At 40.3% G+C, this 14,491-nt stretch overlaps 1 protein-coding gene across 2 annotated transcripts in view; it reads left to right on the top strand.

Annotated features, from left to right (window-relative positions):
- PEX14 (peroxisomal biogenesis factor 14) overlaps nucleotides 1-14,491 on the top strand; it is a 202,377-nt gene that overhangs the window by 167,744 nt on the left and 20,142 nt on the right. For both annotated transcript variants that reach the window (XM_077151345.1, XM_077151344.1), the window contains exon 4: nucleotides 2,173-2,301. In XM_077151345.1, coding sequence (XP_077007460.1) covers nucleotides 2,173-2,301 — 129 coding nt within the window. The remainder of the gene's footprint in view (nucleotides 1-2,172; nucleotides 2,302-14,491) is intronic.

Raw genomic sequence — 14,491 nt, 5'->3', positions numbered from 1 at the left:
GGGCCACAGCACAGTTTGTAACTTACTGTATATTTCCCCAGCGTTAAACATTACCGTACTTGTTTATATTTGAAAGAGCCAAAAGGGAAAATGAGAATGCAACTGAATGCTCCTTTTGGGAAAATTATCCTCATTTGCAGCCAGCGGCTGACAAGGCACACAAACCTCCAGGTTTATAAAATTCCATTGTGTGCCAGTGACCATCAGCCTGTGCTGATGTTGCATGTGCTGCTTTCTTCTCTAATGGCTGATTATGAGCCATTTAAACAATGTCTTTCCTACTAGGACTCTGAAGTGGGTTCCCCCTTCCTATTTAGTAAGAGTGATTGACAGTCATCCGAAGGCTGGGGGTCTGGTCAGAGTTACAAACTTGGGGGAAATGTGTTCCCCATTTTGCCTGATTTGCCTGTTTGTCCTGTTGTTCCTGTTCAAAGCCGTCCCTTTGAAGGAAGCTGAGGAATTGGGAAAGTGGAACATCTCCTGTCAAGCCCCACTATACTCAAATTTAGCTTTTGTATTTGGAAGGCACTAAGCACCAGTAAATGATACTCCATGAACCCTGGAAGCCTTTTCTTCTGCCCTATCAATCTCTTTGAGAACAGGGTGCTACCAAGGGCAGACCAGCAGCACTTCAGACCCTGACCCAGAGGGGTGGCCTTGCCTGCTACTGGCCAGCTTCACTGTGTAAAGAAGAGGAAGAGGGGAAGAGCTGCAGTTTGACACATCTCAACTGCTCAGTGCAGAAAAAAGAAAAAAGGGCCCAGGGCTGTTCTCCCTTGACCAGTTGTGGTAGTTTGAGGGATGAAAAGTTTGAGGAATGACTGCAGTCAACTCACACGCCAATATAGTGCAGGGCAGAGCTGTGCTTTAAAGCATTAATGTGCACCGTCTATTAGCCCCTTGGCACAGAGTATGAGGCAGCGGGCTTTTGAAGATGCTGATCCTCAGAACCTCCTTGTACTTCATCTACCCCCTGGGGCAGATATACCATGCTGTGGGCCTCTAATGGAGGGCTGCCGACCAGATGTGGAAAAGCTCTCGGCTCTAGTTTAAAAGCTCTGTATTGCAGCCGGACTGGATATAGGGATTCCCGGAACAGCATGAACCGGCCAGAGTGATCTTTTGCAGACCAGCAGTGACCTCCCACCTGCTCTTCCCACTCCCAGCGGCCGGAGCGCTTTCCTACATGAGAGCTCCTTTCCCAGTCAGCCCTTTGAGAATGTTTTTCTCACACCTGTGAGCCACACTTGGCTTCCGCTCGTTGCGTCGGTGGGCACACTCCCCCTCCCCGCCGTGGGTCAGCGGCCGGACTTGGCCTCAGGCCTGTGGAAGATATTTCAGCTGCGTGCCCACGGAAAATGTGGCCTTCATGGGGTTTTCACTTGCCTTTTTTTCCTCCATGGGCAAATCCTTTCCACATGTTAGAGCCACTGCAGATGGCGCCCTGCTCTTTCCTGTTGTCCCACGTGCAGTGTGGCTTAAAGTGTCGGGAGGATTTTTAAAAAAGGGAAAAAGAAAACTAGCCAAGGGCGATATCGGCAGCCTATGATTGGCTAGAGCAATAATCATCTGAAAGTTTGGGCCTGGCCTTGTTTTGATCTGTTTTCTTGTTTTATTTTCTTCTTTACATTCTATATCCCATTCATACTAATCACAGTCAGTCCTGATTTTTCTTTTTATTTCTGCATTTGTCATAAAATAAAGCAAATTATTCCCGTCTTCGGAAACGATCTAGACTAATTAGTCGTCTCACCCAATAATTAGTTTTTTGTTTCCCTGTCTGTTTTCATGCATTATTGTTAGTTTTTTCCCCTCTTTTTTTTTTTTAACACCATTACAGATTAAAATGAGCCACATTTGCAGTTGATGGTATCTGTTTTCGGGGGAAGAATGGAGAATTGCAGTACAGAGCGACTTCAAAAGCAGCAATAAACTCAAGGATAAATTAAGGAAATTGAATGAGCCACATTTGGAAGCAGTGTTGAGGCTAATATTCTGTCGCTTAAGGTTAAATTGCAACTGAGAGGTTCCGGAGAATCCGAAATTGGGGAGGCAATTTACAGGATTCTAGGCATTCTGTGGCTGAAAGGGGCTTTTCTTAATGAAGATTTTGTTGCAGCCATGGACAGTGGAGAAAGGTACTCACCTTAATTATGTCCTCTTCTTCCCCAGGGCTGACAGATGAAGAGATTGATTTGGCTTTCCAGCAGTCGGGCACAGCTGCCGATGAGCCCTCGCCCTTGGGCCCAGCCGCACAGGTGGTTCCTATCCAGCCCCCTCACCTCTCAGCTCAGCCATACAGTAAGTCACCAGCTCCAGCTCCTGCAGTGACCTTGATTGGGACTCAGGGCACTGGCCAAAGAGTGGGTCACATCTCCCAAACTCAGCAAGCCTGGAGCAATAGGGAATAGTGGGAAATGCTTGGGTTTTTCCAAAAGAGTGTGACACACCCAAATCCTCTCCTAGGCAAACTTTTACAGGTATGGCAAAGTTTAAGAAGAGGTGAGGGACCAGAATAAAAAAAGTTTTATTGTGTTGTTTTCAGTATTTTGGTTATATGCAAGAAATTAAAAGTATTTATTCCGTTTCCATTTTCTTATGTCAGAGCTCTTGAATGTCACTAACATGAGCATCTGATTCATAAGAGCATTCTGGTTTGCTCACTAATATAACTTGTTTCCTAACTTTATTTTTTAAAGTTAATATTAGTGAGTGCATGGGTTGGTTCAGTGGTAGAATGCTTGCCTGTCCCGTGGGAAACCTGGGTTCGCTTCTCCGTCTATGCACAGCCCCTCCCCACCCTTCCCCCCCACACCGTCCTCCCAAGTCCAGGCTATACTGTGTGACTATTCATATAGTAAGAGTCTGTTAGAGAACTTCAAATGAAAATGTAAAGGTCCCTTTTGAAAATTGCTTTTAATTATTATATAGACTATGACCCACGAGGGGTTTTTGTTTTGTTGTAAAATGGAAGTTATCTTAGGAATAAAAGTTATTCAAAGTAGTATACATGTACACCACCAGAATAGAGCCAGATCCCTTCTTTAAGTCACTTACAAAAAATCAGAGGTTAAAATTGGTCCAAAGTTATGGGAAATAACACAGTTTTGTTTCTTTAACATAACTTAGCACCAGATCTGTTATTTTTCAAAATGTCTTATCTACAGTTAATTGCCTATCATAGAAGTTTTTTTTTTTTTTCAAAAAATGATTTAAAACAGGGGTTGAGTACAAATTTTAAAGGATAAATTCCAAAATGGCAGATTCATTTTGATCCCCAACACCTGGTCTGAAGTAACCTTCTTTTTCTCACTTTACCATTTTTTCACCCTGCTCAGCCACAACTGGGGCAGTGTGATCATCATTATAGACAGAGGAAGCAAGGCTTTTCCTTCTCCATACTTGCCAAGAGGCTGGGCGAAGGATTAGAATTTGATTTGTGTGTCTTAGATCTCAGTTTCTTTTTCACTTTCCATATAAGGCTGCTTGAGTGAGGCCAGGTAGCATATGCTCAGGCCATCTCATCAACATAGGCTTGTGACATTTTGGAGCAGAGAAGTAAAGCATCAGCATTAAGCTTTGTATTTGGGCTCGTGAGTAGTAGCAAGGACTTTTGTTGGCTTGGAACTCATTTCTCCTTCCTGGCTAGCATTCTTACCCCTCCACAGTGTCTACTCAGGATCACCAAATGTTCTTGATGGATGTATTCTTTTTAACCAAAGGCTAATTCTCCACAGTTTTTCTTTAGTTGTGTCCCTGGGCCAGGCGCTACATGGGATTTGTTGAGGATAGGCAGTGGCAGCTGGGGTACAGAATTTTCTAAGAGGCACATCTGTTCTATTCCAGCTGTTTCCTCCATGGCTTAATACCAAACAGGTCTCTTGGCTACTTGAAAACTTCTTGCTCAGAACAAATTGTTTTGGTTGGTCACAGAGTTGGGCTAAACAGGAGTTAAAGTGTTAGTTTTCTGAAAGAGGCAAGAGAATAGGAGAGTGGGAGCAGTTCAGTCATTCCAGCCACTCTCCTGTCCAGAACGCTGAGAAAAAGCATTAGCATGTTTAGGTATTTGTGTAGGAGTATTTTAAGAATCTCCCAGCCTTAAAAATAAAATACATCTTCTCAGAGACAGACTTCTTCCTGCTTTGACATTGGCATAAAAACAGTGGTAAGGGTAATTTTAAGTACGTGGAGTTAGTTGTCACCTTTGTGCTCCATTCTCATACACTAACAATGCTCCTTTTAGCACTGGGGGTGACTCTACCTCTTCACTTCTGTACTTTTGCCAAGAGGTGTCAAAACTACTCAAAAAAAAAAAAAACTTGATTTTGATTAATATAGAGAAACAAGACTTTGCCTGACTGATAATAAAACTGATAAATGACATTTGAATTACTTGTAGCAGTAATTTATTACATAAAATATCTTTTATTTGACATGCGATTAGTTGCTGGAAGCATCACTCAATCTGACTAGTTTAAACATGCTCTCAAATGAACCCCAGTAAAAACCAGGGCTGTCTGCTGCTGGCGTTATGAAATATACTAATCCTGGAGTGAGGGAAAAAAATCTGACTTTAAATATTTAAATGATTAATTGGGTTTATATATATATATTTTTTACCTTTCTAACCCCCTTAATTACAAGCAAACTCAGGGGAGTTTCTGAACTAGGTGTGCAATCTGCATGCTTATCACTGAGGCACTGTCTGCGTCCCTGGAGGGATTTATGGCCTCCATTCATGTGCGCTCCTGCCAGTTTCACATCTAGATCCCCGCCAGTCTTTTCCTTCCCATTTCTTGGCTTTTTAAGGACAATTTATCTCTGTACCTGCCTAGAAAACAGGATTCCCTGGGCTCAGCACCAAGTGTCCATGTCTCAGGGAAGAGTACCCTTTCTGAGACCACCGTAGGGAGCCCAGTGCTCATGGACCTTCACCACAGACTTGTCCGTCCCCCTGCCTGGGGTCAGATGTCCTGCTCTGCCCCTTACGATGTCTCTGCTATGGTAAAGGTGCTTGTCCTTGAGATATTACTAAATGCAAATGCTGGCGAAGAGAATACAGACATCATTCAGCATCTGTGTCTGTCAGCCCCTCCAGTGTGCTCCTGTGAGCGTCATCTTTGTCCTTAAGGCTCTTTCAGGCTTTTGGGGAAAGATAAGATAAACTTTAAAAAAAGGATAATAATATAAGGCATGATGACTTAATGCCAAAATTAATTATACAGACAAGAAATTTCACAAGAATACATAAAAGAGAAAAATTAATGTGGGCTAGAGATATCAGACAAGGCTTTGTGAAAGTGGTAAGAGTTTGACACAAAGGGGAAGCTGATGTCACCTGTTGTGAGATTAACCCAGTATTCTTTGGGCTTCAGAGAAAGTTGGGTAAGCCTCAAGAAAAGTCAGGTCATGATTCATGAGGAAATTTGACATCCTCTGTTTCTCATTTTGGTTTCTTTTTGTTCGATTTGGAATCAGGAATCGGTATATTTTTATGCACAATGCCTAGTACAGTCCTGGATGTAGATTCTTGGGAAATACTTCGTTGATAAGTTTGCTCCAAACTGCATTTTATTCTTTCCACCCAGAAAGACAAAAAGCAAAGTGGCTTTAAGATATAGGCAGGGCCAATGTAAATTTTGTAGAATAATAATTTTTACTGAGGCTTGGATATTTCCCCCACTGTCTTTGATAAACACTTTCAGCCCTTTCACAGACTGACCTGTAGCTTGTGTTTCAGTTGCCTATTATTAAAATAGTATGTAAATGCCTGACGTTGGTGAAAGGCTTTGAATCATTTGATTAGAAATCATGAGAGAGTTCTTTTCATATTTTACTTCTTTTATAGCCCTGTTTAGTAATATATACTTATCCCTGATTATCTTAATTCCCTGGACAAGTATTTATTACTGAATGACTGCTAGGCACCAGGTACTGTGCTAGACCCCGAGGATGAAAAGATTAATTAGTAAGGCCTCATGGCCCTCTCAGGTTGCTCCAGTCTAGAAGGAAAAGGCCATTAAGCAAAACCAGCAATGCATGGCAAATACACACAGGTGAGGGTGGAGGCACAGAAGAGGTGAAGGGAAGTTTCAGAGAACAGATGTTTAACTGGATCTGGGTGTACAGTTAATTCAGTGATCAGACAAGGTAAATGAGAGGCTTCCAGTCCAAGGCACAGGCACAAAGACAGGACACTGTGATGAGTTTAAAGGAACTTGGAGTTGCCCAGAGGGATAGGTGCATGGATGAGCATGTCAGAAGGGACAGTTGGACAAGGACGCAGCAGCTAGGTCGTCGCCGAGACGGAATCAGTGGACAGTGAAAAGCACTTGATGTTTTTTACTTCGTGACCTACATTCTAATTATTTTTAAGGAATATTTGACCATATTATTCTTAGACTAATAGTAAAATTATTTGTATCATCTGAGTAGGTGCTGCTTGGGGGATAAGGGAGGTCACTCTGTGTATGCACTGGACTGAGGCAGTTGTCCAGACACTCCTCCTGTGACGCTGGCCGCCCTCCTTTACCTGATCAGTGCGTTGCTCTTCTTCAGAGCTAGGGTCAGCTGTCAGCCCCTCCAGGGAGTCTTCCACATGCCTCTATTCTGACTAGGAGGGAGATTCCCCTTGGCTCTCTCAGCTTCCTAACCATCCCCCCCCCTTTCCAGTTTAAATGTTTATTTCAATGTCTTCCTTATTAAGCTGTGAGTTCCCTGAGTTTTTTATTCTAATCTATAGCCCGAGGCTCTGGCTTGGCAGGTGTTCTGGAAATGCTTGTTGAATGGATAAATGGTGGTGGAAGTGTGCTTGAAGATTTGAAGTTGTCATGGAATACCCTCAACCTGGGTCAGCTACCTGCAGTGGCTGGTTAGTGCAGTGGCCTGTCAATGCCGCCTTCTCTGTGCTTGGCCAGTGGCGGCTGCTCTGGGAATGCTGTGGAGGAAGCAGGGGGCAGGACTTGTCTTCTCGGAAGCCACTGTTTAATCGTGGAGGGAAGCTCAGTGCTTGTGGAATACAGAGAAGACTAACATACCATCTATGTGGTAAGAATGCCAAGAGCTTTAAGAATTTATACAATGGTGAACCCCAGAGTGCTAGTATTTAGGCAGTGCCTTCCAGAGGAAGCAGGACTTGAGCAGGGCTTTGAGGGGCAATAAGCCGTGGCTGGACCGAAGGCAGGAAAGAAGAGAGGGTATAGGAAAGGCCTGGGCCAGGAACATCTCTGGAAGTGCCTGTGAAGCACACATGGGCAGCCTCCTTAGTCCCTTTAGGCAATGAGATGACATTCTTCCATTACAGTCTCTCTGCAGATTAATACACAAATCTCACTTCTCGCTACATACAAGTCACTGGTTTGCATATAAGGAAAATATTTCACTAATTTTGAGAAAATTGTACTTTTTTCTTCATTACTGGTTTAGATTAGCAAATTTTCAAGGGCAAGAACCATGTCAGTTTTGTTTGTTTTGTATTATGTCTAATGGTGCCATGTGGATGCCAAACAAGTGCTACTTGTGGATATTGAAGTGGAATTACAGGAAAGAACTGAGTAAAGAAAACCTTTGAGTTTCTTAGACCATTAAAAGAGTCATTGGTGTGAACCTAGTTAACATCAGCTGTGGCAGTGTTTATAATGCAACCTGTATTAGTTTCATAAGATTCTGCTACAAAATAAGAGGAACTTAAAATAGAAGATTATTTCGCTGTAATGTAAATATAGGCAGTCCTGGCTGCCAGGGTGGCCAGGGGTCATCAGGGACCCAGTCCACTGCTCTCACATCTTGACACCTGGCACCCATCTCTTGGTCCTATATGACTGCCTCAGCTCCAGCCAGCCATCTGCCACCCACCCAGCAAAAAGGAGAGAAGGAAGGAAAGAGCGAGCTACCTCCTTCTAAGAACATCTCTGGAAATTGCCCCACCACTTCCACTTTCATCTTTTGACTGGAACTCAATAGCACAGCCAGACTTGTCTACCGGGAAGCTGAGAATTGTAAACCTAATTCTGGTGGGGCCAGGTTCTCACCTTTTCATATCTCCTAGAAATTTTGAGTTAGAATAAACGGCAAGTTCAGGATAATGATTACCTCAAGAAGAAGGAGCAGATGAACAGGGCATGGGAGAAATACGTGGATAGTTTCATTGATGTTTGTAAAGTTTGAGCTGATAAATTCAGTGGGTTTAGGGGCTGTTAATGGGATTATGGCACTTCACAGTTTATATAAATATTACAGGATATATTTTTAAAAATTGTATCCAGCTTCTTTCCTTAGTCCAGCTGTTAATTTAGCAGAGAGAGAGAACTTAGAACCCACATTGCTGGGTATTGTACTCAATCACTGCTGACGTCCTTTATCCTTTTTTTTTTTTAAATTCTAAATAGGACTGTTTTTATTTTTTAAGATCTGCTTTATTAAGGTATAATTTACATAAAATAAAATGCACCTTACTTAATTGTACAATTTGAATTTTTGACAAGTGTGTATTCCCATGCAGACCATTTCCAGTGCCCTAGAAGTTTCCCTCGTGGCCCACTCCCAGTCATTCCCACCCCCTGTGTCTGTTCCAGGGCAGCCACTGATCTGCCATCTGTTGCTACTTAATAATTAGATTTATCTTTCCTAGTCTTTCATATAAATGGAATCATACACTAGGTACTAGTTATGTGTCAACTTTCAGATGCTGTACTTTGTGACTGGTTGCTCTTGTTCAGCATACTGGTTTTGAGATTCATCCAAGTTGTGTGCCTCAGAAATTTCTTCTTTTTAATTGTTGACTGATATTCTGTTGGGTGGACACACACAGTTTGTCTATCCTTTCACCAGTTAATTAATTTTCTGGGAAATTATGAATAAAGTGCCTGTGAAAATTTGTTTACAAGTCTTGGTTCTTATTTCTTTTGAATAAACACCTAACATTGGAATTGCTGGGTTATGTGTTAATTGCATGGTTAACTTTATGAGAAATTGGGAAACTGTTTTCCAAAGTGGTTGTACCATTTTACATTCCTAAAACAGCAATACGTGAGAATTATAGTTCTCCAAATCCTCATTAGCACTTATTTTCATTTTTTAAAATTTGAGCAATTTTAATGTGTGTATAGTGGTTATCATAATAGTTTCATTTTACTTCTACTTTTTTTTTTTCATGGGCAGGCACCAAGAATCGAACCTGGGTCTCCGGCATGGCAGGTGAGAACTCTGCCACTGAGCCACCATGACCCACCCTCATTTTACATTTTTGAGGTGATAATTTTGAGCATTATTTTCTCTGTTTATTGCCAATTTGCTAACTTCTTTTAGGAAGTGTCTGTTCAAATCTTTTGCCCATTTTTGTGTGGTCATTATTCAGTTGTAAATGTTCTTTAAATATTCTGGATTCAAGTCCTTTCTCAGAGAGATGTATGTTTTGTATTTTCATTTCCTTAACAATGATTTTTTTTTTTAAAAGCAAGTTTAGGTTGTAGAGAAAGCATACAGAAAATACAGAGTTCCCATATAACTCCCTTCACACATGCAGTTTTCCCTACTAACATTTTGCATTAGTGTACCTTTGTTACAGTTAATGAAACATTATTATGATTATGTTATTAACTATTGCCCATAATTTTTATTAGAATTCACTGTTTGTGTTTGTTTTTCTGGTAACTTATATACAATCTAAAATTTCCCATTTTATCCTCTTTCAGACATAGAATTCAGTGGTATTAATTACATTCACAGAGTTGTGTTTCCATCACCATGATCCATGGCCAACACTTTTCTCCATCACCCCAAACAGAAACTACATATAAATATACTAAATATTAAGTCCCCATTCCCCACCCCCACCTGGCCCCTGTGTCTTGTCTGGCTTTTTTTCACTCAACATAATGTCTTCAAGGCTCATCCCGTGTGTCTGTACTTCACTACTTTTTACGCTTTCTGTTTATGGAAATGCCCCATTTGTTTATCTCTTCATCTTACGATGGATGCTTGCATTGCTTCCACCTTTTGGCTATTGTGAATATTGCTGCTATGAACATGAGTGTGCAAATATCTGTCCAAGTCCCTGCTTTTAATTCTATTGGTTATATACTTAGGAGGGGGATTGCCTGGTGATATGATTCTATACATAACTTTCTGAGGAATCACCAAACTGTTTCCCACAGCAGCTACACCGTTTTACATTTCTACCAACAAGAAACGAGAGTTCCTATTTCTCCACATCCTCTCTAATACTTATTTTCTCTTTCTTTAATAGTAGCCATTCTAATGGGTATGAAATGGTATCTTGTAGTGATTTGGATTTGCATTTCCCTGGTGGCTAACTACACTGAGCATCTTTTCATGTGCTTTTGCCCATTTTTTAATTGGGTTGTTTGTCTTCTGTTGTTGAATTGTAAGAGTTCTTTATCTATTCTGGATATGAGACCCTTATCAGATATATGGCTTCCAAATATTTTCTCTTATGCTTTAAGGTTTTTAATTTTGATGAACTCCCATTTCTTTTCTTGTTTTTTCCTTCAATGCTCACGCTTTTGGCGTAATGTCTGAGAAATCATTACTTAACAGAAGGTCCTGAAGCTGTTTGCCTGTGTTCTCTTTTGGGGATTTTATAGTTTTAGCTCTTAAATATTTAAGTCTTTGATAGATTTTGAGCTAACTTTTTGTATATGGTGTGAGGTATCACTTTCATTCTTTTGCATCTGGATACCCAGTTGTCCCAGTAACATTTGTTGAAGAGACTATTCTTTCCCCACTGAGTTAGACTTGGCAAAAATCAGTTGGCCATAGGTGTAAGGGTTTATTTCTGAACTCTCAGCTCAACTCTTGGTCTATATGTCTGTCCTTCTGGCAGTATCATACTTTTTAAATTACTATGGCTTTGTAATAAGTGTGAAAATCAAGAAGTATGAATCCTCCAACTTTGTTCTTCTTCAAGATGGTTTTGGCTCCTCAAAACCCTTATATACCTTCCATATGAATTCAATGATTGGCTTTAACATTGTTGCAAAGAAGGTTGTTAGAATTTTTATTGTGATTGTATTTAATCTGCAAATTGCTTTGGATTAACATTGATTTTTTTGGGGGGGGATACATGGTCTGAGAATCGAACCCAGGTCTCCTGCATGGAAGGTGAGCAGTCTACCGCTGAACCACCTGTAGACCCTCAACTACCCATGCACCCTCAAACACTAATTTTTGAAGAGCACAAGGTTTTAATTTTGATGACATCCATTTTATCAATTTTTTTTCTTTTATTATTTATGGTTTTTGTGTCTTACCCAAGAAATCTTTGCCTTCCCTGAACTAAAAAAGATTTTCTATTGTGTTTTCTTCTAAGAGTTTTATAGTGTTAGCTTTTAGGTTAAGTTCTGTGATTCATTCTCACTTATATCAGGTACAGGTCAAGGTTCATTTTTATCCATATGGATATTCAGTTATTCCAGCATCATACGTTAAAAATTATCTTATTCCCATTGATTACTTGTCTCTTTTATCAACAGTCAATTGGCCACGTTTTTGTGGGTTATTTCTAAAATCTTTTAAAAATATATTTGTTTAAACAGTTTAATTGAAGTATATTTTTTAGGTCATAAAATTCACCCATTTCAAGTATATAATTCAGTGATTTTTAAATAACTGTACTAATTGATGCAACTGTCAGCATAAATCAGTTTCAGAGCATTTTCATTCCCCCAGTAGGATCCCACATGCCATTTCTGTCAATCCCTGTCCCACCTCCACCTCAGGCGACCACTCATCTACTTTGTGTCACTATAAATTTGCCTTCTCTGGACGTTTTGTATAAATGGAATCACACAATATATGCTCTGTTGTTTCTGGCTTCTTTCACTAAGCATAATATTTTTGAAGTTTATCCATGACATAGAACGTATCAGTATTTCATTCATTTTTATTGTAAATAGTATTCCAGTGTATGGATGTACCACATATTTTCTGTCCATTCAGCAATTGATGAACGATTAGGTTGTTTCCAATTTTGGCTGTTGTAAATAATACTGCTAAGAAATTTGATCCCCAAATTCTTGGTGGACATATGTTTTCATTCCTTTCGGGTAGATATCTAAGAGTGGCAAAAATCATACTTTTGTTTCTGGATTTTTCTTCATTCTTTTCTTTCTAACCAGCTTTTTTGACATAATTCACATACAGTAAGAGTCACCAATTATAAGTGTGTATTTCGATGAGTTCTAACTCATATAATCAGTACTGCAATCACAATAAAGAAAATTTCCATAACCCCCAAAAAGTTTCTTTGTGTCCTTTATGACCATCCTCTTACCCTACCTCCAGCTCCTTGTAACCACCCATCTAGCCTCTGTCACTTTAGTTCTGCCTTTAAAAATTTTTCATATAAATTGAATGATGTAAAAGTGTATAGTCTTCTGGATCTGGTTTATTTCATTTAGCATAATATTCTTGTTTCATCCATGGTGAGACTTAGCCACCTGGCCACCCCGTCGGCTAACCTCTGATACTCTATTGTATGGAAATCCCATAATTTATTTATCCATGCCAACTGATAGTTATGTCGATTGTTTCTTTTTGGGGCTATTCTGAAATAATGCTGCTATGAACATTCACATACAAGTCTTTGTATGGACCTTTGCTTTCATTTCTCTTGGGTAAATACCTAAGAGTGGAATCGCTAAGTCAACTCAGGTCCACCTAATCAAATCCTTTGCTGACCTCACTGGGTTGCGGGAAGCTCAGGTGGTATAAAAAGGGTTCTTTTTAAAAGTATTTAAATTTTATTGAAATATATTATATATTAACATACCCTGTGTTCCAGTTTGAAAGGATGTATTATGCCCTAGAAAAGCCATGTTTTAATCCGAATCCCATTTTGTAAAGGCAGCCATTTCTTGTAATCCCTATTCAGCACTGCATGCTTAAAACTTTGATTAGATTATCTCCCTGGAGATGTGACTCAATCAAAAGTGGTTGTTAAACTCGATTAGGTGGAGACATGTCACCACCCATTCTAGGTGGGTCTTGATTACTTCTTTGGAATCCTATAAAAGAGGAAACATTTTGGAGAAAGCAGGAAACTCTGAGAGAGCAGAGAATGACATAGCCACAAGAAGCAGAGAGTCCACCTGCCAGCAGCCTTTGAAGATGAAGAAGGAAAATGCCTCCCGGGATGCTTCATAAAACAGGAAGCCAGGAGATGATGTGTTCACCACGTGCCTTTCCAGATGAGAGAGAAACCTTGACTGTGTTTGCCATGTGCCCTTCCAGCTGAGAGAGCAACACTGACTGTGTTTGCTATGTGCCTTTCCAGATGAGAAAGAAACCCTGAACTTCATCAGCCTTCTTGAATCAAGTTATCGTTCCCTGGATGCCTTAGATTGAACATTTCTATAGACTTGCTTTAATTGGGACATTTTCTCGGCCTTAGAACTGTAAACTAGCAACTTATTAAATTCCCCTTTTTAAAAGCCATTCTGGGGCAGGCCACGGTGTCTCACTGGCAGAGTTCTTGCCTGCCATGCTGGAGACCCAGGTTCAATTCCCGGTGCCTGCCCATGTGAAAAAAAAAAAAAAAGCCGTTCTGGTTCTGGTATATTGCATTCTGGCATCTAGCAAACTAAAACACCATGTAATCATCCAAAGTGTACAATCAGTGGTTCACAATATCATCATATAGCTTGCATTTATCATCACAATTGGTTTTATTTTCTTTTTTGTGAAAAATAACATTTAAACAAAAAAAGGAACAGATTTCAAAGCATATCACAACAATTAGTTATAGAACAGATTACAGAGTTTAGTATGGGTTACAGTTCTACAATTTTAGGTTTTTACTTCTAGCTACTCTAAGATACTAGAGACTAAAAGAAATATCAATATAACGATTCAGCAATCATACTCATTTGTTAAACCCTACCTTCTCTGTATAACTCTACCATCACCTTTGATCTTTCTCCCACTCTTTAGGGGGTGTTTGGGCGTTTGTCTAACTGAAGCTTGCATTAGAGTGTCCTCCAATGTAGCTTCTCAACTCTATTTGAACTCTCTCTCTGCAACTGTTACCTTATTTGTTGCACTTCATTTCCCGCTTTGGGTCAGGATGGCATTGTTGATCCCATGGTGCAAGGGCCAGGCTCATCCCTGGGAGTCATCTTCCACACCACTAGAGAGACTTTCACCCCTGGATGTCATGTCCCACATTGTGCGAGGGCAATGACTTCACTTGCGGAGTTGGGCTTAGAGAGAGTAAGACCACATCTGAGCAACAAAAGAGGTCCCCCAGACATAATTGTTAGGCATATCTATGGGTAGGCTAAACTTCTCTCCTATGTACATAAACTTCACAAGAGCAAGCCTCAAAATCAAGGGTTTAGTCTATTGATTTGGGTGTCCCTAATGTTTCACACAGTATCAGGGGTTTCTCCAGTGGTAAAATTCAATAGTTTCATATTTTTTCTCCCATATCTCATGGTACTTTGCCAATACTTTTTGATTATCTGCTTAATAT

Source organism: Tamandua tetradactyla, chromosome 2, assembly GCF_023851605.1.
Source record: "Tamandua tetradactyla isolate mTamTet1 chromosome 2, mTamTet1.pri, whole genome shotgun sequence".
NCBI classification, from domain to species: domain Eukaryota; kingdom Metazoa; phylum Chordata; class Mammalia; order Pilosa; family Myrmecophagidae; genus Tamandua; species Tamandua tetradactyla.
Note: the sequence above shows the minus strand (reverse complement) of the source record. Positions and strands in the feature narration are given on the sequence as shown.